The sequence below is a fragment of the Haliotis asinina genome, chromosome 1, assembly GCF_037392515.1.
Source record: "Haliotis asinina isolate JCU_RB_2024 chromosome 1, JCU_Hal_asi_v2, whole genome shotgun sequence".
Classification (NCBI taxonomy): Eukaryota; Metazoa; Mollusca; class Gastropoda; order Lepetellida; family Haliotidae; genus Haliotis; species Haliotis asinina.
The window spans coordinates 67,856,149-67,883,289 of NC_090280.1; the positions used below are offsets into that span (position 1 = coordinate 67,856,149).

Sequence of the window (27,141 nt, forward strand, 5' to 3'; positions counted from 1 at the left end):
CGTCAAACTCCAGTATAGATTTTATGTGTTTTCCTCACATTTAAAACTAGTGACGGCATTGTTTCAGATTTGTGCCTTGGGTGTATTGTAATAGCCGGATTTGGTTTCAATCCATATCCCGGTGACTGCTCTAAGTATGTGCAATGTGCGCCAAAAGCATCTGGTTGGACGGCTTTTCTGCGTGAATGTTCTCTGGGGCAGTTTTGGAGCCAAGATGCCCTGACTTGTGCTCCTGCAGAAACTGTAACGTGCAGTTCAGGTTTGTATGGCATATTTCCTTTTTATGCAAACAGTTAGAAATTCTCTGTTGAACCCAAGTTAATTGTGCTTACATTGTGATAACGCTATTTTATGTTGTCTCGGTGTTACATTACATCCAGTGGTATAGACAATAGTGGTTTTGGATCACGTCTTTCTCAAGGCCCCAATTTTTTAAATTGGACCCTTTAGAAGGACCTTCTCCAAAACCGCTATTGTCTGTACACTACTACAGATGTGCATGCAAAATTTGGTTAAAACCCACAGAGCAGTTTTCGAGGTTAAGACTTTGAAGTCAGCATAAGGTTGGTGGTGGAAAGGGCTTTTCAACTGAAGACAATGTTTATTATATGGACTTTGAAAAAAGAGCAACAATCAGTGCCAGACTCGAGACACATACTTTGATATATTGAGACAGTGTCAGCTTGAACAGTCAAGAGATTTATTTTCACCCGGTGGGCGATGGGACTGTGCCGCGAGTAGTACAAGTTCGCCATCTTTGATGTCAACCAGGTCAACGTTGCACGTTTTCATGTACGATATCGGATCGGTGGCGCGTTTTCTGCTGTCTGCCCTCATATTCGTCTGGCTGGTACAATTACGGTTTCTCGTCTGGTTTTGCGACTGGTGACGTCAATGACGGTCGGGGCATACTTGTAGAATTTGCACCTCATCCTGTCACGCAGGAGAAACAGGAGGTCAGCTTGGTGAACGCGATTCATCGTCAAAATGTTGAATTTTCTTCTTGGGATGTACCAAGGCACCGGTAGGTAGACATGCCAGATAGCTTGCTTTTGGAGCCATGGTTTGGCTTTCTCTTCCAAGACTCGAGCTCCTTTGGCAATCTTTGGGACAGCATCTGTGCCTTTCCAGTACCCTTGTGGGCTGTAATAAATTTCCTCCACTGATGTAAGTATGCATGTGTGTTCAATTAATTTGTTGATACGAGCTTGTGTCTGTTTATCGAGACAGCGAGGTCTTGTTGATCATCAGTCTGTGTATCCTGTGTCCTGCTTCTTAGCATGTTCATTCGGTGTTTGAGAGTTTTTTTTCTTGAACAAGGCTTCCTTGAATCTGGCGTGTTTGATGTGCGTTTAATCACATGTCTTTTCAAGCCTTTTGCCTTCCTGATATCCTTGTTGCTGGGTTTCTTGATGGAATACATCCAAGGTCTCAAGCCAACGTACTCGGCAATCGGAGTGCCGGCACACTCGTCCTTCATCTTGCTGAGCACATTTTTGTTGACTTGGCTGTGCATAGGGTGGTCCTTGGGGTAGTCACTGGTGTCGTACAGTTGCATGTGGTTATTCATGTCCTTGGTGCGAATTTCCATCAGCAGGAAATCCGTGTCCATGTACAGAACCTCGCATCCATTGCCATAGTGCTTTTTCATCACGTCATAGTAGAAATCGTTGCTCCGGTTGAATGCACGGCTGGCGATGACTTTTTCTTCCTCGCTCGATCTCGAGCTTCACGTTGATACGTTTTCTCAAATTCTCCTTGGTCTTCCTGAACATCGAGTTGTTCATGAGTTTCTACATTTTTTTTTCTCGAAAGTGCAATGTTCATCTGTATGTATGGCTCTATCCAATGACTTTGGTCAAATGTGAACACTCGGTGGATTTTTATTAGTGAATGATGTACTTCGATTTGTTCCTAAAATTCGGCAAGAGGTTTTCGATGTTGGTCGGCTTATTGATTCCCACCAAATTTAAATAAGTAGCCTTTCTTGGAATCTCACCGTTGTCGATGCAACATCTGCTGTCGTGTAGCCCATTGTCGTCCGTGGATCACATGTCCAACCACAGCGTGTACTTGGTGTTCAGGTACTCCCCGAGCGACAGGGTGATGAGATCGAGATCCTTGGCCACTCCGTTAGTTTCCAGTGGGCGTTTGAATGCCGACAGTGTTTTTATCTCGTCCCACTGCTGGTGAGCCTTCATGCCTCAGCTGAACAGTCTTCGACGGTCACTTCCACTTTCGTTGAAAAGGTTTTCGCTGTCTCTTTTGAATATGACAGGCCAGCTCTGAACTCGTGACCATGTCGAACTCCAGTGAGATGTTGTAGATGGCCTAGCTGCCAGCATTCCGTTCGGGGTGCAAATGACTTTGCGTAATCATTTAATGTGAGTTCATATTCCAGCTTGTCACCCAACGCAGCCATGCAAAACGGCGTGTGTCCTTCGAGTCAGTGAGTGAGTTAACATTTAAAGTCACTTTGACAATAGTCCAACCATATCGTGACTAAAACAATGTATAGATTAACAATAATGAAAGATAGATTATACAATCCTGCCAACAAAGGACAGTAAAATGACAAGAATATCTTAGACATACATGTAAAACTAGTAATTAAATCTATAATATTTAGCTATAGGGTACAACACGCTATAAAAATAGGCTATAGATTGCCAACAACTGAAGGTAGATCACCAATCTACAGACCATGGGGACTTACAGTGCCTTTGTTACCTGCACTATCCCTTCAGCTCCTGACAATTGTCGGAAGTTTAAGCCAAAATTAAAATAACAAGAATACTACGTTTAAAAATCCTGATATGTTTACATTGACTTGGAACGTTTTGGGACTTACGTACCCTCTCAGGAAGACAATAATTTTACAATACTTCAACCCCCTTTGAGGGTACAGCCACTAACAGCTCAGGTTCCTAATCTAAACTACCAATCATTAAAATACATCTAGCTACAGAACACATTATTCAGAATTCAACTATTTCATCCATTTCCCATAAAGATCACTTATACTCTAATAGGGTACAAACGCAAAATCACTTCCTGACATCGTTATAAATGAAACCCCGTCATTAAAACTGCTCATTTCAATCTTTAATTGCCTTAAATTGACCTTTTTGTCAACAGTGCAAAATTCTCAGTCGCAAACGAAATTTCAACCAATCAGAGCGGTACGTCTCCGTGACGTAATAGTGGGTATAGAAATGAGGGTCTGTGCAGTATTCATCTACATTTCAGGGGTTAAACTATTTCGTTTACACGTTGGTACAAACCTGAAATCGCGAAAGCTGTTGAGAAAAATGAAAGCTATATGTTCTCACAATCTACCATCATTTAGTTTTGTCTCCTGCTTTGCCTAGTTTTCGAGTTACTACCCTTGTTTTCATGGACGTTTCTGTCAAAATCACTTGTCGCTAGGTTGTAATTCCCTGTTAGGTGGTATAAACCTACACGTTTTTTGTCATCATTCACTTGATGCTCAGATAATGAATTTATAACAGGTATAATTATTGATAACGCCACTCAGATTACCCGACAAAGGTCCCCATTTGGCATATCTTTGGTCTGGATCGATCAAAGGATTAACCGATAACACGCTGATTGATTAATTAGTTTTATGGGGATTTAAATGGGGGATTTGTCAAAAGGTAGTGTGTATGCATATACATTTACTAATCTATACTGAATACACTCTGTCGTGTCTGTCTCTATGTAAAACAATGCCCTTCTTTCAAAGGATTAACCGCCAATACATTGATTGCTCATTTATTGGCTAACTAAATAACTTTTTAAAAGGAATGACGCACATTATGCAATTAGTTGCCAGGTGTGATATCTTGGGTAGCCAATTAAACTATACAGCAATGTGAAAAACCTGAAACGATACATCACGTTTACGTATATTAGACTGTTAAAATACACATCACTTGGGAAATCTGCAGATGAATTATATATCACTTGTTTTTGTGGATATTGATGGATACATTCCTCGAAGAAGGTAATAGCCTGACATTGCTCCTATAACTTTAATGTTAATATTTGCATTTTTGTTTTTAATACGTTGTCGTAGCTTTCAACAGAATCATTGTTTTCGTCGTTAAGTGTAATTAGGGCGTGGGTGCGAAGTATGATTCATATAGGAAAACTATGAAATGTCTACATATTACATTCCTCTCATACATTCGCTGATCACTTCTTTTTATTAAGTTTCAAAATGCATACAAGTATGATTATAAAGTAATTAGGATTATGAGACCAAGTATAAAGACGTATATTGACAAGCGTCTACATACTGGTGAGTGAACGTTACAAACCAAGTAAATTTAGCAAGTGAAGAAATTTATCGCGCAGTACCCCGACCTCGCGTAGGTAATGTTACAGGTTGTGTCATGCAAAATACTGTTGGTAATGATTCAAATACATATTTGTGTAGTTTTGATTTTCTAACGTGATGAGAACAAACCATACATAATCTCATTAATTCAAATGGATTTGATTTCGATTTTCAAAAATGGCGGCGCCCGGTCTTGGGATGAATGCTACTTAAGTTTGTTTTCACCGACTTACAAAAGGACAATTACTTTCTACTGGTAGTAAAATATGTATTTTATTGATGGACATTAGGAGTTTACATGACATTGCTTATGACATAACAATTTCACTTTTGGAAGTGAGGTGGAGGTCAATATAACATTGCTTGCAATATAGATGTCACTTCGACCCCCACCTTGCTTCCTTGGAAGAAGTCCTTATGTTAAAAGTTGTGTCATGCAAAATCCTTTTTGTCATGATCCAAATGCATATTTAACTACTAGTAAAAAGTAGTTTTGATTTTCTAACTTAATGAGAACAAATCATAATCTCAATAATTCTAATGGACTTTAGAACGTCACTTCACGATTTTCAAAAGTGGCGGCGCCTTGTCTGAGGATGAATGCTATTTAAGTTTGTTTTCACCGACTTACAAAATCAAAATTACTTTCTACTGGTAGTAAAATATGTATTTTCTTATTGGACATTAGGATTTTACATGACATTGCTTATAACATAATAATTTCACTCTTGGAATCAGTCAATATAAGGGGTCAATATCATATTACTTAACGATAATATTGTCACTTCGACCACAACCTCGTTTCCGAGGAAGAAAGCGTTATATCCATGCAAAATCCTTTTGGTCAGCAATGTGTAGTAAGCAGTCTTGATTTTATAAACTCGATGAAACTTGAACTCCATTTTCTATCCTGGAAGCGTGGTACGGGGCGAACCATCCGACTTAGTTATACCGCAGGCTTCTACAAAGCTCACTTCGCACACACTAACAACCAATTTAAGCACAAGCTACGAAGTCTGGTGGAAATCTGTGCATAGTGACACCATCACCCTACCCCAAGGAACAATTGACGGCAACACAACAATTCTGCATGTCTTTGGTGACGTCGAGAAATCAGCAAAATGAAGAGCTTTCTACACATTTTCTGTATATTTAACTTGAAACCGTTCCTTCTATGACGTCACTGTAGGGCTCTGGCGACAGAGTTAAGTAACCTGTCTGCGGTTCCGTTTGCGAGCGATAGAGAAGCAGACGGCTTTTTAGCAACTTTTAAGCGCTTGGTATTAATTAACCACAAGTTTTTTTAAAAAAGAAAATGGTGTTTCGTTTATGACTAACCAAAAGTCTTTCATATGCAGTGATAAAAAGCGTACCAAAAAATTGAGTTTAGTGGTCCTTTAAAAAAATATAATTAAATGAGAAGTAACTGTGTTAAAAAGATCCTTAACTGTTTTAACAGTAAAATATTTATCCGTTGTGATGGAGATTTCAACACTGTCAAGGTGTCCTTCGAGCAGTTCGGAGTCAAGCACTTTAAAAATCGGTTCCTGTACGTCTCCATGACAGCGCATTCGGCCACCATGATCTTTCCAAGTTGAAGCGGTGAAAAACTGTACCCCACGTGCAGCCAAGTCGCTTTATTCCTGCCGATGCCCTGGTACGCTTAGTCCAAGCGTTCTTTCTCTGTTCTTCAGAGATCTGCATAGCGGGAAATCGCGTACCTCATTCCCGCTGATTTTGATGGTGGTTATCTTGACAATGGCATGACCAAGGTTCTGCATGTCGTTGTCAGAAGTCAATTACATCAAACCCACGTATCGTGAATACTCCAAGTTCACGATCGCCAATGAAGGGAAATTGCAGCTGAAATCCACTCCTCACATCACTGAACATCCAATCAGGAAAACCCCTTACTTTGTCGTCGCTGGTCAGACTTCCTGGCGTCGTCTTCATCCGAAACGAATTGAATTTGTAAAATTACAAACGACGAGGTCTCTCTACCAAGACCACCAACATCCTGCAAACCATGTGAACCAAACTCGGCGCTGCGTTGGATCGAGACGATTTTGAGGGACGTGAAACAATGCGTCGAGGATGGACTGAAAGACAAATTGTCCACGATGAACGATAATACCCCTTACGTCCCCATGCTCACTTCAAAGTCCACATCTCGAAAACTATTCAGCCGATTTTAACCAGATTGTGCATGCACATCTGAAGTAGTTTTGGAGAATGATGGAATCCAAAACCGCTATTGTCCATACTACTCATCCAATTACTCCTTTAGACTTCACGCCATTTTTTGTGATCTCGCTGAAAGGGAGGCAGCTAATATAATTGTCGAGATATTCTGGTAATACAGCGCGTATCATAACCAAAGGGTCGAGACGGCAAGTGGAGTACTTGACAAACAGGGTATTATGGGGTCTGAAAGGAAACCGTAACAGCAATCATACAAGATAAAGTTATAGGTAATAGCACGTTTGTAATAAAGTGTGAGCTAATAATTGTATTTATTATGTTCAGATCCCTGTATAGCCACAGGAAGGGATGCCCGTGTATCAGTTGGTGGAAACTGTCGCACATACTATGAGTGCGTGGATGGAAGAGTCAGAAGTGCCAGCTGTTGTCAAGAGTCACAGATACTTGTTAATGGTCGTTGTGTAGCCAGTTCATCCCATCAATGTAATGACGTGTGCTTGTACAATAGAACCCAAAGCATATCTGCAGCCCTTACGAACGCAAACGGTTAGTCGGTTAGTAGTTATACAAATGCATTGCCTGAAGTGTCACAACTGATCGGGTCTATTATTGTGCACCTTTGTCTGTTGATCGTCAACATGTCCGAACATCCCGAGAAAAGGTTGCCGTTTGACATCTCAGTGCCGAGAAATGTCCCAACATTCTTCAAAAAAGAAGATACAGATGGTTTTATGTCCCTGATGTATGCAAGTTTCGCACGAACGCAACATTAATAACATTCTCTGCTATCGTATTTAATGAAGTTAACCTGCCGAATGTGACATTTGACCTCCCAAGTCATGCACATGTAGAGTAGTTCAGATCAAACCGAACAAGTTATAACAATCACGCAGCTGATGTTGTCATCAAGTGTCAGGTTATCTCATGCACGTGTCTGATCAACGTATATGAATGTATGTTTAAAGTTACTGGTTGATTTCAAAGTTAAAACAAACGTTAACATGAAATCAGTGCGTAAGACAACTCGATGAGAAAAGAACAAAGCAATTTGGTGTAATTAACAACTGTATTGTAAAATGAACTCGTACTAGAAAAGGGGAAAAACAGCGCGTTTTTCGCATTGTTATTTACAATTTACGTAGTTAGTATGTGAAAGTGTGAAATATTTGTTAAACTAAGTTTGGCCTAACTACAGTTTCAGGGATAGGGAGATAGGAAACGCGGAGAAAGTTATATTAGTGTTCTTGCATAGCGCACAAATCAAACTGCAAGGCAATTTCTCTAGGCGCTAGGTATTTTTCCCTCGATCACCGGATGTCAATCTCAACAGCACATCGTATTTCAATCTCAACTCCCAAGGGAGTATACAACTTTTGCTGCCACTAGGCGCACCGAGTTCATTGTGGCTCTCTCAAGGACTTCACTAAGTAGAGAATAGTGCAGAAATGAACAATGCGACTTATTTGGAATAGACCATGGCTTTGCGCAAATTAGTGTGTGCTGATATCGCATTACAAAGGACGTTTTTTAAATGCTCATTTTCAAATTAGACTTCGTTTCTTTATAAACGATACCTGACGTATCACTCATGGTTAGCAAAATAGAAACTTAAAATGATATTAAAGGTAAAAATTACGTTTTTGTCTTATACCGTCGAAAACCCCTAACACTGGGATATCCAGTCGTGGCGATCGTTGGGTGGTGAAGCCATATATATATTTGAGACATTTAATACGATGGCTGATATAATCTTTTCTATGGGTATAATATCTCACTATAAACGTCTGGCTGAGCGACCTAATTGCCATTTACAGTCCGATCTATTTTTTTCAGCAGTTATTCGTATGTTTTATTTTCTAAGTTCTGCTCGATTTTACGAGTAAACATGCTTTTCACGATATCCTGTTACACATCCCACTAAACGCTCAGGCCGACATGGGTGACTTGTAAAATTAATGCATGGTGCGCACGGAGGATTGCTATGTGGGGTATAAAAGTCATATGTGTTGCGATACTGGTATGTATACTGGTTCTCAATATTGCCTCTTCCCTACCCACCCCAAAACAACAGTCCCCCAAAACACGCAGCCCAAACTAAATCCCCTTACCCAATCAAGTCTTAAGTGACTTGTACTACGCGATAGCTAAGTATATAAAGTCACACCTAGCCAGTAACATCGCTGGTAATGTGGTCTTTCAGCTCAATGTTCATCAAAAGGAAAAAGTCAACCATAGTTTAAGCAGTGCATAGAGAACAATCTAATCAAGGGAGCTTGTGACCTGCTTCTAACGCGTACTGTTCCGACACATGTTCCTTTTGCACTTGCTATTACATTCTTCCTGAAAGTGTGTAATTGTTTGTCAATTTCAAGCATTGCCCTTAAAACTTATTAAATGTATTTACTGTTTGAATAAGGTACCTGCCAGGAGTCAGGATACCGAGGTCTCCCCAACAACAAGACGATGTACGAACAGCGAGTGACAAATGATTGGATACCGAGGCCCTGTCCACCAAACACTGTTTTCTCAGAAGCTGAATGTACCTGTGTCAGAAACAATCACATCTTTCTAGATTCAGGTATGAACTGGCAGATGTAGATGTGGTGCATTTCGAGATTTGCCACGTGAAGTACTAGCAACCTGCTATGTAAAAGGTTTATTATATCCGAGCACGTAGACAATCTGCTGAATAGAGGAATATTTTGACATGACAGACACATTTACGTTGCAGCTGGATCGCCCTGTTCGACTTTTGCATATATTCCATTCAGAACTGACACTCTGGACAAGTCTGGTAATGAACGGAATACGATGGCAGTTGGCGTTGATATCATGTTTCCCGGTTCGAAAGGATACGCTTATTTTTCCCCTCCTTCACACATGGTCATCTGGTCAACCTCGAATATGGAATTTGGTCATTTCATGAAAATCACCTTCCTTTTTCGGCATGATTCCTCCAACGGGTCTGCAGGACAATACACAATAATGGGAAACTGTTTCCCTGGAGACAGAAGAGGACCAAGCATATACATCGGCACTCTGATCGGGTATAACCAATCCATTGTTGCCAGTTTGGACACCAGTGTTGACGTGAACGTAACAGACCTATCGGTTAAGTATGATGTAAGTAAATATTTGCTTTGACAAGTTCAATTTTTTTTGCATTTGAGGCCTCATGGCCCAAAATCATCACACAATGCACAGGATGGGAGACTACTAAATGTGAAGCGTTACGTTTGAGAAACAATGATATCTTCTTCATACGAACAGAATATGTTGCTGACATTAATGAGACAAATTTATCATGGGATGGATTTTCATAATATTGTTGTACGGAACGTACTCTACGTGTCTTATAACAGAAGGAAACAACAGATGCTGCACCACACTTCGAACATAACAGCTAGTTATGATCTTCGGAACAACGTAGTAACTGAACACTCAGTTTATGCAATGCCCAACAAATTATCTAATACACTCTTAAGAGACCCTGTGACTGGATCATCTCTAATGAATACTTCTCATGAGTAATACAGTGCGCCAGGTATTTTGATATACAAAGCAAACCCAATTAACATGATACGTTTCTTTTGAGGAACAGTGATATCCTCTGTAATAGAACAGAATTTGTTGTTGACGTTGATGCGACAAATTTATCGTGGGATAGATTGTTATAATAATATGGTGGTATAAACAGTTCTGTTCATGTCCACAAAAGGCGACTCAGCTTGTCGTAAGAGGCGACTAACGGGATCGGGTGGTCAGGCTCGCTGACTTGGTTGACACATGTCATCGGTTCCCAGTTACGCAGATCGATGCTCATGTTGTTGATCACTGGATTGTCTTTACAGACCGCCGACATATAGCTGAAATATCGCTGAGTGCGGCGTAAAACTAAACTCACTAGTCGATCATTGGTGAAATGAATGTGCATTGTCTACGGCGTTTTCCTGTTGAAGTGACATATAAAACGTCTCGGGCAATTGCCAGTTTTGATGACATTTCCGAGTTGACTATGACACATACAATTTTGTTGAAGAACTATTCCCAAATATTTGGGACGTCGTTTATGTTTATTCATCGATATTTCGATCACCCTAGCTGAGGGTGCTGATCTCGTCGACTCAGTGATGATGGTGTTATTTTAACAATGGAATGAAGTTTGCTAAATGTTCTTCAGTAGGTCGGCATGTCAGTGAGCATGGTGTTTATCAAGACTGTCTTTTAAATGTTGTTACGGAGACACGTTCTAATAATGTTGACTACAGCATCAATTAATGATAAATTATCAGATCACCCTTCCCACATATATATATATACATATCATAATGTTGTTATTGTTAAATATTGTATTATATTATATTTGAAATAATATATTCATGTTCTGCACAAAGACTTGTTGGTATTATGTTACATCTTTTTATAGAGGACCTTTTTAAGTATGTTTAGCCTGAAGGTATCTGGGGGCTCTATGTCCTTGTGGGCCTTATTGTCCTACCACCACATCTTCATACATAATCCGTACAAATGTAACGTTTTACAGGGAGGATGGCAAGACGTGACTGTCATATATGATGGCAATACGTTCAGTCTCGCTGTTGGCAAGAGGACAGAGAGGATTTCAAGGCATGGTTAGTTCTTTAGAGAGCACTTCCGTGGTAACCATATGCGATTCGAATTAGCAGCTCGTAGTATATCCTATTAAAATGAAACCTGACTCCAAGCCTTTTAAAGTTTGATAAAAAAAGGGTAGAAAAAAAGATCATGACACGAGATTTGTAGCTCGGTACAACTACTAAATGAAAGCAAGCCAACGTTTTCAAAAGTACAGTTGTGCAAGACGTTGTTGTAGACTTCATGCAAATAGACACATGCATTACAATTTATAATATTATTGTTGGAGCAGCATTCCCTTTAATAACTCTATTCCAAATAACTCACACAGACGGAAGTAGGTTGTAGAGACCTAATTTATGTGATATTTCGGTGCTTCCATAAGCTTTGGGACAGGACATAGAAGCCTGTGTTGAGTCTTTTTTGTGACGATAGATAGCTGATGTTTGATGTTCAATGTTTCTTTGTGTAGCCAAATAAGTGTACAATATACACCTTCATAATGAATACATAGACACCACAGTATTCGTTGATATTAACGAGGAAAGAGAATGATGATTTCTCATTTTAGGCTATATTACTAGGCGGCAGACTGCACTCACTATCGCTCGACCTTCTCGACCACAGGATCGGTACCTAAAAGGATGTCTGAAAGAGGTAACATAATCACTGTTATTCTATTAAACTCAATTCCTGTGCATATTCTTCAATCCATTTACTATTGAATCTTTATTCTTTGTCTTAAACACTATATAACGTAACATAAGTGTTATGTGTTGAATGCTGCTGGATTAGTCATAGTCCATGGGTTTCATGAAAGGTACTGGTCTTATTCTAAATGCAAATCTCAGGTTGGCTTTAACATGTAAGTTTGCATGCATGAAAAGAAAGAACGTCTTTGCAGTCACTTTCACACAAGTCACATATAAATGGTCATTCGAGGTCTGATCTTTCACTCATTCAACAATACTACATTGTATTACGACACAACTTTTCAGTCCCAACATATGATCAGTTGCTGATTTTTGAGAAAATATTGTGTACGTTTTGTTTTATTCTGTTTATAATGAAATATCTGACATGCCTTTAGAAAAACGAAGGCCAATCAAAGAAACAAGCCAAGGATGAAATAAATTTATCAAGAGATATTATTTCTGTGAAACATTCTTCGGACTGTTCATTACATGAAGTTAATTGTTGTCTCTGTGCTGCCGCTCGGACTCTGGAGGAACTTCACACGGTTTCCAAAGAAAAATCATCTAAAACTAAGAACAACACACTAAGTTTCAAGTAAAACTTGAACACATTTCCTGGATAGAGCTGTGACTGAAGTTAAGATGATCAGGGAATCCCATGTCTAAGCGACAAAAGTTAATATGGAGAAAATCAAAATTACAGTGTAAAATAACCAAAGAAAAACATATTCCTCCAAACTGTCGATTCCCTCAAGGCGAAATTTATGGTTTGGACTGATCGAAAGAAAAAATGGAAAAAACGAATTCATCACACAAAATAAAATGTTTAGAAATAATGAAAAAGTTTCACAGGCAAGTGGTGATGGAGACCATGGTAAACAGCCAATGAAAGGTTCTGGAAACATTTGTGGTCTGTATCCAACGGTTGTATCCTTCAGGCACAATGGGTCCTTGATCATTACCATGCAGAGCATGACAAAGTAACTAGGTCGTTTGTCAGTTACATTTCTCCAGAAACATGTTATGAAAAATCTCCAAAGGGTGTTTGACAAACCTCGTGTCATCTTAACGGATCTATATAGAGCAAAAGATCGCGAGAAAAGAATGTGAGATGTGCACGGATCAACTTCTTGTACAGAAAATGATTCTGAGGCTAAACACATCACAGAAACCTCTCCGTGTGCAGGATTGACTACATAGGCATATGACTCTGTCTCTCTCGAATGGAGTCTGAAGTTTCTTCATTGTAGTGACCTCCCCGTGCAACTACTTGATGAGTCTTCAATGATTTGCTGGTCGACTCAGCTTGAGATGTGCTTACAACGACATGTGCAGACTTCAGAATCTATTCTAGTCAGAAGGGGAATATTTCAGCGGGATTCTTTTAGTCCGTTGCTTTTTGTCTGTCATTAAATCCTTCTGGTTTAAGGAAGGAGGATTACCATCCAGGACCTCTTCAGGCACAGATCCTTATCACCACTAACCCATCTCCTCCTCATAAAAGATATCAAGCACCTTGCCGTGAGAGATACTAATCTGAAAGAACAGTGTGAAATTCGGGAGAAGCCCCAGAATGCCCAGATTCAAGATAAACTTCGGACCATGTATAAATCTCGCTTAAAGAAAATCTGGAGCACAAAGCTAAATACGCGAAACAAAGTAAAAATCACCAATACTGTCCTTTCCTATTCCCTTGGAGTAGTTGATTAGACAAAACTGAATATCCAGAGTCTTGACCATCTGACCAGAAAGATCATGTCTGATAACACAGCACACCACCCTCTTTCCTCTCATGACCGGTTATAGATACTAGCTAATTCCGGAGGCCGGGGTTTGATATATGTGGATAGAATTTCATTGTGTACTTTTGCACATATTTATTTGTCGGATAATCCTCTGGTGACGCATGTCAAGACTCATGATGAAAGCAAAGAATTCCACAACTATTTTAAGCGTGCCAGGATTGTTGGACAGCGCCTGAAATATGCAATTGATTTTTTATGTCTGATTTACTGCTGGACGGTACAGCGATGGGAGTAAACCAGGTGAAGTCTTTCACCAAGTTTGCTCTGTCTTTTCTTGAGAAGCTTTCTGAGAAGCCATTGCATCGTGTTCACATGCAGTGTGTGTGGAATAGAACAGCAATCCTAACGATTCCTTTGCTTGGATGAAGTCGGCTGGTCTCAAATGTGAAACTGAGGGCTTTATTGTTGCTGTTCAGGACCAGTCACAATCGCCTAAATGTGATTCTAAAGGAAAATCGTTCCTTTAAATTATCCATTTCTTTATGCCATAAGTTTACAGAGATTTCCAATGCCTTGTCAGTGGATACCCTTCCTTGGCACAAACAGCATACCTAAAAGACATGATGACATGCCTCGCTCCTTTTGATATCTTCTCTGCCATGCTTGTCATGGAAAATGATGCTTTAAAAATTCTGTGGAAAAGGTCCATATACACCCGTAGAAGAATTCCGGCCAACAAACCTGATCTTGTCCATTTTGATAAATACAATGAATTTATCCCTTTTGACAGCAATGTGATGGGCAATATTCAGGAAAAGCATGATAAATATGCAGACCTCGCCTTTGAAATGCCTCTTTTGCATCCCAAGCATGCTGTCGTCGGCGCAGATCAGGAGAATGCCCAGGTTCTCCACAGGGAATACAGCCCTTCTGACAATCTGGGTAATGCAGAATGCTGCAGTGGTGGGGTGCCTCCATATTCTCCGGAAAGTTGGGAAAACCAGAAGTGCACCACTTCTAAGATTAATTATTCGACTACAATTTTTTTTAATTATTATTCATTCAACTCAGTAGACAGTTACACAAATAAATGATGCAACAGCATAAGTACACAATAAGACAAAAGTTCATATGGATAAAAGTTATACATACTGGATATATGGCAGCAGTGGTGACCATTTTCTGTCAAATGGTAACATTTTATTATCCTTAGTAGCAATAAACTTTTCAGTTTTGAAAATATCACCCAGTATTTTTAGAAATGCGTCCGGTGATAACTTGGTGTTTTTAATACTTGATACATGAATGTATTTTTTACCAGCAAGAAGTATATGGTTCATTAAGTCAGTATTATTTCCACCAATTAAGACTGTATATTTTGTCAGGGTAAATTTTTCTGTTGTTTTATTGTCAATATATTCTTTCAGTTTCAACCAGAATGTTTTCACACATTCACATTCCCAATAAATATGTATCAAATTTTCAGACACTAAGTTACAAAAAGAGCAAAGTTCATCATCAACTAATTTCATTTTCAGTAATTCTTTTTATGTGTATATAATATTATGTATAAATTTAAATTGAAAGTCAATCAATTTAGTATCTTTTGTGCATCTTCTATAATCTTTAAAAATATGTTCCCATGGGATTACAGTGTCAAAGAGTTGTTGCCATTTTTCACATGTAGAAGGGAAATTTTCAGTACTTATAAGCTTATCATAGAAACATCTTGACCTCTTTGGTGCTGAAAGTAAACATATCAGTGATGTGCTGAGGTAGTGATTATGAACAATGAATAGATAATTTCTAATAGTATTTTTCCATTTTCTTGGTATATTTGAAAGAACCTGTTAGTAATCAAGAACTGCCTTTGATTTTGTAAGTTTTCTTAAGTTCATTAAATCATGAAATACCTTGATCATTACACAAGTCTCTTATAGAGTGAATACCCTTAAAATACCAATGTCTTATAATAAAATTACTATTTTGGAATTGATGGTTGAACCAAAGGGGTTCAGATAAGATTTGATTAATATCTGTAAAATCAGTTTTATGTGTTCTATAAAATATTCCCCATGCTGCCAACACATCTTTCCAATAGGGATTAATTATTTTTACATAATTTTCAATGTTGGCTCCAAGCAGAAATATATCCTTGAATGGAAAGGTACTAGGGCTAGAGTTTTTATTTTGGAGATATTTATTTAATTCTGACAGTTTTAATGAGTTTATGAATACTTCTACGTTAACAATATCTGCATATTGTCCAATTTTATGTTCAGTATTATTTAACGTCATTCCTTTTATTGCACTGTTGTTACGGATCATTATTCCTAAAATTTCTGCCACTAAAATGAATAGGTAGGGAGGGACCGGGTCGCCTTGTCTACAGCCCATTTTGTATAACACAAGATGTAGGATTATTGATTAATATTTTGATCCATTTTTCCATATTGGGTCCAAAGCCAAATTTTCCTATTGTTAGAATTATAAATTCTTTAGAGACAGTGTCAAATGCTTTTTCAAAGTCAATAAGTAACAACAGTCCCTTTTTACCCTGTAATTTTGCTTCAAACATAATATCATATCACAGTCTAATGTTCTCACTAATGCATCTTCCAGGGATAAACCCTGTCTGAGTTTCATGAATTAGTGTATTCAAAGTTTTTTAAAAATTCTATTGGCTATACATGTACTGAGTATTTTATACACAGAATTTAGTAGGGAAATTGGGCGCCAGTTTTCTAACAACTGTCTATTTTTGTTAGCTTTTGGAATGCACGTGATGACGCCTCTTTTGATTGTTGGACTTAACATATTTAGCCTGACTAAATACTACATTTCATCTGCAAAAACTACCCACATATAAATTTACATAACTCTGAGACATATTTTATCACCTAGCAAAGTGCACCTCAAGTAGAGATATTGTAGGTATATAACATAACCAAATTATCACGTGAAGCCTATGCCGATATCCCATCAGGCCATTTATCCCTTCAAGAAGCAAAAAGGAAATATCACTTATCGCAAGCTAGATATATGAGAATGCGGTTCACAAGGACACAACTTCTGACTTTGAAAACCTACTGAACAATTCATATCTTTTCCTTTCCGAGCAAGAGAAACAAATCCTGGAGCGATCGGGCTACACCTTCTACGGGCGATACCAGATTCCTCGACAATTTCTCGAACTCTATTCACTGCTCTTCCGCGAGTTCGAAGGTTCTACATCTGCGCTAGTCGGATTTGGAGGTGTCTCAATAGCCGGTAAAAGGGAATCCCAATACTATACCAGGAATCCCTAGGTACCTGTACCAGCTAGTCGAACATGAGGGAGAAACGAGCCACTAATCAGACATGGTTCATCAAATCTTACAACATAGATAAAGCTATCATCAAGGACGAGGACCTGAACTTGTACTACTTAAAAGACGGATTGTCGAGAGGGTTTTATCATGACATATTATCCCCATTAAAGATTGGAATGCTATTTAATCACCATCAAGTGGGGATTGACCAAGAAACGGCTGTTCAGTCACATTGGGGTAAACGTTCATGGACATTATATATACACTCAACCCTTCATCGATTGATTCATCAAAAGCAATTCACGACCCTGTATGAAAGTTTAGGCCTGTGTGGCACCGTCGCATGGGTAGTTTAGTCGAATATAGCCTTAAGATCAGAGAATGCAACCCTCCATGCTCAACCTACTCCTTAGCTGACTTTGATAAGTGAGTGACAGATGCATTTCCATAAAGTCATTGCTATCCATAACGACTATTGACAAAAAATAAAAATTAAGCCTGGGAGGGAATGGAATTAAGCCATTAGGGTACTCAGGATTCATATCCCAAATACCTCTTTATTCATACCCTGTACGTGAACATAGAACTAGGTTTCATACTCGGCGATTCTCATTTTTATTGAGTGCTTCGAGCAAAACTAAACAGAAAAACCTCTAGGAGGAAATGATCCAGAACTCACTCTATATAACATCTTGCTCCTGTCCTGAAAGTGCGTTAAATTCTCCACAGATCAAAATCCATTATACCATGTTTGATTTAGGAGATAAACATCATGTGTTGGCCAATTTCCGGGTGTTATTGAGTATTTGAAGCACGGGAATATTTCATTTGAAACCTCCGGCTGACGCCGGAAATATGAAAAATGAAATATTCCCGTGCTTCAAATACTCAATAACACCCGGAAATTGGCCAACACATGATGTTTATCGACATTGTAAACACAAAAGTAAACCAATGGGGTTTTAGTGTCTGCACTCGTTTACATCGAATACGGACACAGCAGTGAAGTGTCATCAGATGGCCGTTTCAGCTGGTTCCCATGGTAGCATCTGGAGTTGCTCATTTGTGACGTCATTCTAACTTTACGTCACAACATGATTTGAATGACGTCACCACTGTTGATGACACATCAAAACAATTGTTTGCGTGTCAATACGCGGTGAATAGTCTTTCAGTTTCCGGGAATCTAATACCATTTAATCATGTTTTTCAAGCAATCAGATTACACAACACAGTAACTTTTGGTTTACAATGATGTTTGGTATTTCACTGATCCTCAAACTCGTACGCTTTGGAATGAGGAATGTAGGCACCACCTAATATTGTTTTACACAAGAAACCAAACAAACTACCATGCATAATAAAAAAAGTAAAATTTGAATACCCAGTATCTAGTTTCTCAGTCTATGGCGCTAGGCTTTAAAGAAGAATAACATAAATTCCTCCCATATAATCTACCATCAGTACCCATCCAGTTCATGCCAGTGGTAACAAATACTTTTGTCCATGTCAATATCAAAGTTCTCATTTGCAATCCATATTTCAAAACAAAACATCACATCATAACTCTCGAGGTAACAAGTACAGGGTAGTTCGGACGAAAGACTGGCAATATTTGAAGTCCCACACTTAAATGTTGAATGTGTATTCCACGGTTGTCTCCAGCCTCAGTCCCCTTCTATCTTGTAGTATCTTGTGGTGCAAATTGTCTCCCCTTCCCCACTGCGCTTGGATTCAGTGAACTGACTATACGCTGTTTGCTCGATCTTGATCTTGATATCATGCCTCTAATGTTGCCCCAGTTGCAGCAACATATTTCTTTTTGGAAAACCCATCTATCTGGGTGTTGCGCTGACAGCTCATACCCCCGACCCGCCAAATAGAATGTGCAAAAACATTTAAGTGAAGCATCGAAACTGGTATCCACTACAGACCAGACTGAAACACATGCTTCTGTTATCAAACTCCAAGTATCCTCAGCAACAGTTCAGTTATAAACAGATTAAATCTGAACTCCACAGTCCATTTGAGTGTTTTATCCAGACGGCAGATCCCTTTCCAGCTGAACAGATTTCTGATTCTTCACATGTTACGTCTTTGACACCGCCTCAGAGATCTGGATCACATAATGACTCATCAACAAATGATTTAGCAAGGCATCAAGGCATAAAACTGACTCATCGTCTCGCAACAGACAGACTCGGAGGACATCAAAAGGATCAAATGATTCTATTAAACTTCACAAGACGTTTGGATGAATGGAATCCAAGACAACAAGTTTATCTCCTAAAAGAAATGGGCATGTCAAATCTCCATTCAATAGTGATCCATAGCTCTGTCATACTGAACATTAATCTTTGGGCCTTTGCCGCACGAATTGCATTAAATGTGGTGTTTACATTGAGTTGGTTGTATGTTCTGCCTTCTTTTCTTCTTCATCAGTCCGATCTTCAGTCATTATACGATCAATTACCTAAAGCATGTGTCATCACGGATGATCTGGATGTCCACAATCCACTCTAGGGTGGTCTACACACAAACTCTAAGGGAAAGGTCCTAAAAGATTTTATTACCAATAATGACATGTATTTCTAATGATGATTCACATATACATTTACACCCTGCTGCAGACACATACTCCTCACTTGATCTGACGCTGACAGATTCAAGACTGCTCAACGAATTTGAGTGGTTAGTTCATCATGACCTTTGTGGAAGTGACCACTTTCCAACTTCACTCTCATTCATTCATACCGCTGATATTCCACCTTTGTTAAATTATAATTTTACAAAGACAAGTTGGTCTTTATTTGTGACATTTTGTCACCCTAGAATTAAACCAAAATTAAATTTGGATACTTTTGATCCGATTCAGATCCTTTGAGAGTCAGTACTTACATTTGGAAATGAAACTGTTCCCAAATCCTCTACAAATCCACATATACGAAAACCATGCTACACTGACGACTGTAAACAAGCTAGAAAAGCTAGCAGGAGGACAGAAACATTTTCCCGTTATCACCCGACAGTCCACAGCTTTAACAAATTTCAGATATCAAATGCTAAAAGCCCGACGCGCCTACAAGCAATCTAAATTCCAATCATGGCAGACGTCTGCATCTAAACTCAGTTCCAATAAGTTTGGAATACGATAGAAAGAATTAAAAGAAAAACTTCTGGGTCCCATCTTCACCATCTGACGGAGAGTAACACATAACTAACAGGTGCAGGACTTTAGGAATCAAACAAACTTGAGGAATCGTTAGCCAAACATCCCTCCTCATCAAATTACAGATAAAAATCTCAGAAATTTAAAGATTAGGATGAAAGCAAAACGTTTTGATAATGTAGAGGACTACAATGAACTTGTCCCTTACATGAATTGCACACTGTTTTAGGGCAAGCGCACGGCGCAGCAACAGTGGGTGATCATTTTCATTATCAACTATTAAACATTAACCTAACATTTGTCTTGGAGTACTATCATGTATCTTTGACCATATGTGGACTAGCGGGACGTTCCCTTCTTCATGGCGGAATGCTGTCGTCATTCCTAGATCAAAAACCTGGTCAGGATCATACCGACCCTTCTACTTTTAGGCCATTACCTCATACCAGCTGTGTCTGTAAGACTATGGGGAGAATGGTCAATGACTGACCGATATGGTACCTGGAAATTAATATTCAGTGTGGTGTCAGAAAAATGTACCATAGAGAATTTAGTTAGATTGGAAACGTTTGTAAAGGATGCTAAACATAAGAAAACAATATTCTGTATCTATATGTTTTGATTTACAAAAAAACCCCAAAAGCTTACGATACAATTTGAAAGATGGAATTTTAAAAGATGTTCAGGAGATGTGTTTGAGAGGCCGTTTGCCTTAATTTATATCTGTTCTAGCAGATCGGTAGTTACAGTTACATGTAGGTTCCGGCATGTCTGATAGGTATGATCAAAACCAGGGTGTACAACAAGGTAGCATATTATCTGTAACGTTATTCAGAATTTATTCAGTTATTCATTATTTAATATCAAACAGCTTATCTAAAGTTTTAAATGTATTCATTGACGGGTATAATAATGTAGATAAATGTAATGTGTTCAGGTAAAAATATGCACACGATTGAGAGACAATTACAGATGTGTGTCAATAAAATTAATGATTGGTCAGAATCACGGCAAAAAAGTCTACATTTACAAACTTGAAAAGATGATGTTTCCAAGACATTTACAATTTTGGAAAAAAAACGGTGTTTCCAAGACAGTTACAATTTTGGAAATACGAGATTTCCCCCCAAAAAATCCAAATTTGAAAATATGAGATTTCCAAAGATTTTTCAATTTTGGAAAAATGAGATTTAAAAAAAAAAACAATTCCAGATTTGGAAATGTCCTCAAGGGCAGAAGATACCTGCTGTGAAATGGTAAATGATTGTTATACGCAACAGGACCTAATCCCTTGTTAATTGAGTAAGTTATCTAGTTATCGGCTGAGCTGCAGGTTTGTTCGACAGGTGGTGACACAACTGTCACTCTCTAACCTATTACTACTTACAGAATAACTGAATTTGATGTTATCAGTATATATTTATACGTATTAAAGTACTGTATGTATGCAGTAGTTAATATCTATGACGTCGAATCCTCCACTTCTTGTTGTACATTTTGTTGCATGGAGCGGTGTTAACATATGCAGTAATGCTTGTTCCCCAATCAAAATTCACTTTCATAAATAAATGTTTGTTTGAACCAATGAGGAACCTCACATAGTACGACACGAAGACAGACTGAAATTAACATTATTCCATGGTCAATATTGTAATGTTGGTGCAATGGTGGTACTTGGAAGTTTGTTCCATATTTTTACAATCCTTTCTTTTGTTCAGATACATACAATTATTAAAAAATGATCGGATAATTCTATGCTTCTCTAAGGGTGAGGAAAGATGATGTATATAGTGATTCTCACCAAATCAGATACACTGCTCAAAATTAGAAAAAAAATCATACAATTTTGTAGGCATATGTACACTCTAACATTTGTTTCGGGTTGCACTTTGTTTCTAGAACGTTTTAAAAGATCATGCTTGACCAAACGCAGCCAAACCTGATTTTGAACGATTTTATCAATCGGGATTGTCATGATCTGCGTGGATGTCATGCTGCACAATAATTGTTTCTCACGTGCAAAGCATGAGTATAGCATGCCACTATTTATAAAAGACCCAAATGAATATCTCAATTTTATCCACGATCTCTGGAAGTATTGTACACGAAAATGGGACATCTAAACGCTGCCGATCGAAACGGTCAATTGGACGATTGCAAGCTGGCGAAACAGAGAGTGAGGTGGCAAGGATCTTCAACGTTCATCCCAGTACAATAATCCGATTGTGGGATCGATTTCGTCAAACAAATTCGACGAATGACCGTCCAAGATCAGGAAGACCTAGAGTCACCACACCTGCCCAAGATCGGTACATCCGGCTAACCCACCTACGTGAACCTTGGAGAAGGATTCCACAACAAAACATCAAACAACTGATTCGATCTGTACCCAGGAATTGTCGGGCAGTGATAGCAGCTGCAGGTGGCCATACGAGGTACTGACATCAGCATGTTTACAATTTGTTGATCTTACTCTTTTGTTGACTCCATCCGACTTGTTGACTCCATCCGACGATGTGCTGCTTGCTAAATTACCTGTTGTTAACAGTGTATGAAATAGTGTCTGCCCGGAGGCCCGCTGCTTGCTATTTACATGGCGGGCTTACAACTTTATTTTATAGCCAGCCCTGTGGGCGAATCCATTTTCCACGAGTATATATTTTTTACCACGATTACGGGTGATATTTTGGAAATTGTTTACAATTGTGGTGGCTAGACGACGTCTGCGTGTATAGTTCATGATCAATCAAACCATAACTTCCACAGACCAGTCTACCCTTTTATTTAACACTAAACGTGATTGGTCGAAAGAGCGCTTTCAGTGACCGATTTGTTTTTGTTAAATTAAGGAGAGTTACAAATCCCCTACGCTAAATGCACGATGAATATGTAGAGACCATTCTTGCCAAAGATACTGACCGTTCTGACTTTACCTGTTTGTCTCATTCAGATGGCAGTGACACTAACTGAATCAACAGGTACCAATAAGTTATGATTTATAAAATTTGTTTTCGCATATCTTGAAGTTTACTGACCTATAAGTAATTCTTTGATAACACCTTAGCACAGTTTCCTGTTTTTAATACAGGGCTGATTACGTGTTCACAGGGCCAGAAACATTTTAGTTGTCAGCCCAGTGGCTTCCTGGTTTTTAGGAGTTTCATACACTGTTGTTAATTTGTTGCTTGATACTATGCATATATTCGTCCTTTCATCTGGTTGTAGTTACTATTATCTTGATAGCGGCACTGGAATAAACATGGAAAGTCCCCTCTATGCATCAACAACAAATCGGTACCTCTAAAGTTGTATTGTAAGAATGCCCATCAAACAAGCACTGGATTACGATTGCCGTTGCATTCACAATGAAGGTTTTAATATTTTGTAATATTTTGCGGATGTCAAGACAGAGATATATTTTATACCGATACATCAAAAGATGAACATGCAGATGTTGCTTCAAGTCTTTTAAGAATACCATTAAAGAGCAGGCGACTGCAGATTTAAAATGTCTAGATATTAGTCATGTTATAAATGCAATACAAGTATAAACAGATCGTATACTTTTTATAAAGTTTCAAAATGCATGCAAAAAAGGTAATAAGCAAATTAGGATGATAAGACAAAATATATTATTTTTCATTCCTAATGTTTTCTACCACTGGCAGAAAAAAAATCATTTTTGTTGATCAGTCTATACGTATACTATCAATTGTGCATGTGGAGTCGCAGCTGAGGAAAGGAACCAGTCGAAAATATCATGTCTGAGAAAAACAATGGCAAAAGCAACAACCAGTCAACAGACATTGCTCTAGATCAGTGCCCCTTTCGGTACTTCCTTCACATGATTATTTTGTTTATGTTTTGACACGGTCGGCTTCCGTGTGAGATATGCTCACTTCCATCAACGACAAGTCTTGTAGAAACGTCGTAGGAGATGAGTTATGTGCTAAAGCAGCACCCTAACTTCAAAGTCAGCTGCTTGTCGACGTCCTGGGCCTGAAAATATTGGAAAGGTTGGCTTTCTGAGCTGACATCTTCTCAAACTATTGTCATATAGGTGGTAGTTATTCCTGGGCATTAGGGGTCATACTGGCTTGCTTATTTTGGAATGTTTTTCATAAACTACAGTCTCATAATCTATTTGTCTCTGGAATCATCTGTGAAATGAACTTGTTGCAGGTACTCCAATTAAAATTGTAAAGGGAGCTAAATTGCTGGGACTGATATTTAATCAACATCTTACCTTTTTACCTCATGTTAAATCTCTGAGGGCTAAATGTCTGAAGGCACATGATTTATTAATGGTTGTTTCAAGTTGCACGTGGGGAGGAGACCAAAAGACCCTTCCCAACTTATACAGATCACTCAGCCGTTGTAAACTCGATTATGGTTCCATCCTGTATGGTGAACCCTGCAAAAACAATCTTACACTATTAGATTCTGTTCATCACCAAGGTCTCAGACCTTGCGTTGGATCTTTCAGAATTTATATTGAAAGTCTTTGTGTACAGGTCGATAAGCCACCTCTAAAACAATGTCCTAGTAAGTCTAACCCTGCATATATATGTTTTCAGTGCTCTTTTAGAGGATCTGTACAACACAAAGTCTTCTCTTGTTCCACCTCTTGGGATACGAAATTAAACCATTGATTTCTGCTGCTGGCATTGAGCTGGAACGTATATTTTCCGTCTTCTTTCTACTCCTTCTTGGCAGTTGGTGAGGCCACAAGTTGACCTGACACTGTCAACATTTAAAAAAATCAGAAACTAATGGCTTAGAATATAAGCTGATGCCATACTCAGAGCTCTTAGATATATTCATAAGCATCCTAAATATAAACAATGCATAATATTTTCAGATTATCGTTCGTCTCTTTTTCTATACAAAATGATCTTCTCAAAATACACTTTTAATTGAAATCGTTCAATTAAAATAATGATCTTGCTACTGGCCAATGCGACGTCTTTTGATGGTCACCCGGCAATGTGGGAATCCCTGGTAACACAGTGGCCAGTTTTGCTGCAAAAGCACCTCTCAACAAATCTGTACGCCACTTCGTATCCCATACTCTGATTACAAAGGTAGGATTAGAACATACATCTGTGTATGGTTTCACTTACTTGGGTTGTCATTCTAGATTTGAGGAGACCATTATGCGAGGATGTCGCATTGGCCACACAAGATCTACGAATATATGCTGAATGGTGAGAATCCTCCGTTTTGTATCCCTTGTGTTGAAAGAATCAAGGTCAAACATATCTATTGCATTTTAAAAGGGATTAGATTTTCTTAACTGTTTTGTAAATAGATAAATATTTTATGGCTGAAAGTTTAAAATTATTAACCCAAATTGTTAGTGCATGTACCCACAAAGGGGGTTTAAGTGCTGTATAATTATTGGCCTCCCAGGAGGTAACGTAGGTTCTAAAACATTAGCTTGAAAGTTAAATCTACCAGGATTTTATTCGTAGTATTTTTGTCATATTAATGTACGGCTAACTCTCCTCACTAACGACAATGGCTGAACGAATGGTGTAAATTCAGCTTGGGTCCGTGCCAGTTGCAAAGGTAATGTAAGCCCGCATGGACTCTAGTATGGTGGCCTACCTTCGGTTGTTGGCGATAAGTAGTCCATGTTTACTTTGTATTGTCCAACCATGTTTTTCTACTTTCAAAAAATATATGCTGGCATGTTTTATATCAATATACTCTAGTAGGCGTACCGTCCTACGTTGACAGGATTTTATATAAGATATATGTCTATTCATATTTTAGAACTAGTTTTAGTCACGATATTTTACTTACATATTGCTGATGTGACTTTAAATCTAAACTCACTCAAGTCGAATCTACCTCTTCGAACTGCGTTAGAGCGCGATCTTATTATCCCGCCGGGGTTCGCCCTACTCGAACTGAGTTCACGCTTCAGCAAGATAATACCCCAACAAAGCCGACCGTGTTGTGATAGATTCGGACTATTCCAGTACATCCCTGGTCAGCTGTTTAGACGGACATGTCCCCTATCAAGCACACGTGGGGAGAAATGGAGAGGTTTTTGTCGAGCCCAGAAGCTAAATTGGCACACGCATCAACATTTCCCAAAGTTTCGTCAATTGCTTAGTGCTGTCTCTTCGTCGTCGTTATCAAGCCTACATGATCGTCACACACTATACTGAAATTGTGAACTGACGTGTGACACATCTCTTCAAAGGCGTGACACAATCCCTTGTTTCATACCATACAGATTTTGATGTTATCACGTCGACAGTGATTACAATTAGTCTCATCACCAAACTGATTTAATCTGTTCTATTCAGGTTTCCAAGGCCATGGATTGTGAAAGATTTTATCGTGATATGAAGGAGAAAATATTCTTAGGTGCGCAGGAAAGTTAGACCTTGTAGGTGTCTCGTGTTCTAATATAATTGTATAATTGTATAACTTTAGTATTCTTGAATGATTTGGAGACGCACATGTTGACCGGCAATGATCTATTTTCAGTTGAGAATATCAACCTGCTGACCTGACTCAAAACAGAGATGAGTTTTCCTGACAAGGTCAACCTCGAGTACTCTAGCAGGGATATACGATTTAGATCAGGGTAATATTATAGTCTATAAAATATGTTTTGCAAACATGAGACTGTTGATTATGACCCTGGGTACTTGTACCATAACTTTGTATTCCAAATAAAGCTCATCTGAAGTGATAACGTACTTTGTTATCGTAGAGGTAGTGACATGATTACTATTTTGTTGATAAAGACCATCTAATAAATCCAGTTATTGATCTTGTGATCCACGCTCGTGGGTGCACATATTTCAGGTGATGCGCAAGTGTGTGCAGGGTCTCTGCGAAGTGAATGTTGCTGAAATGGCCTAGTTGATGTCAAGTGACTTGTTTGGGTTCTGTTCTTTTTCTAAGCTCTAAATTCAAATACCATAATTGTGAGAGTCCAAGACAGACTGTTACTTGAGAAAGCCTCAGAAGTGATCGGATGAAAAGTTCAATTTACAAAAGGATTCCCAATGCGATTAAACCCATGAAACCCAACCAA

The 27,141-nt window shown here is 38.7% G+C and overlaps 1 protein-coding gene across 4 annotated transcripts in view; it reads left to right on the forward strand.

The window, feature by feature from the left end:
* LOC137282211 (calphotin-like) overlaps nucleotides 1-26,784 on the forward strand; it is a 92,689-nt gene extending 65,905 nt beyond the window's left edge. For 3 of the 4 annotated variants that reach the window (XM_067813956.1, XM_067813948.1, XM_067813967.1), the window contains 7 exons: nucleotides 68-259; nucleotides 6,872-7,093; nucleotides 8,964-9,125; nucleotides 9,279-9,670; nucleotides 11,091-11,178; nucleotides 11,733-11,818; nucleotides 26,586-26,784. In XM_067813956.1, the coding sequence (XP_067670057.1) occupies nucleotides 68-259; nucleotides 6,872-7,093; nucleotides 8,964-9,125; nucleotides 9,279-9,670; nucleotides 11,091-11,178; nucleotides 11,733-11,818; nucleotides 26,586-26,606 (1,163 nt within the window). In that variant the 3' untranslated portion in view covers nucleotides 26,607-26,784. The remainder of the gene's footprint in view (nucleotides 1-67; nucleotides 260-6,871; nucleotides 7,094-8,963; nucleotides 9,126-9,278; nucleotides 9,671-11,090; nucleotides 11,179-11,732; nucleotides 11,819-26,585) is intronic. The other variant, XM_067813962.1, reaches the window with a different exon arrangement.
* The last annotated feature ends 357 nt before the right edge of the window (nucleotides 26,785-27,141 follow it).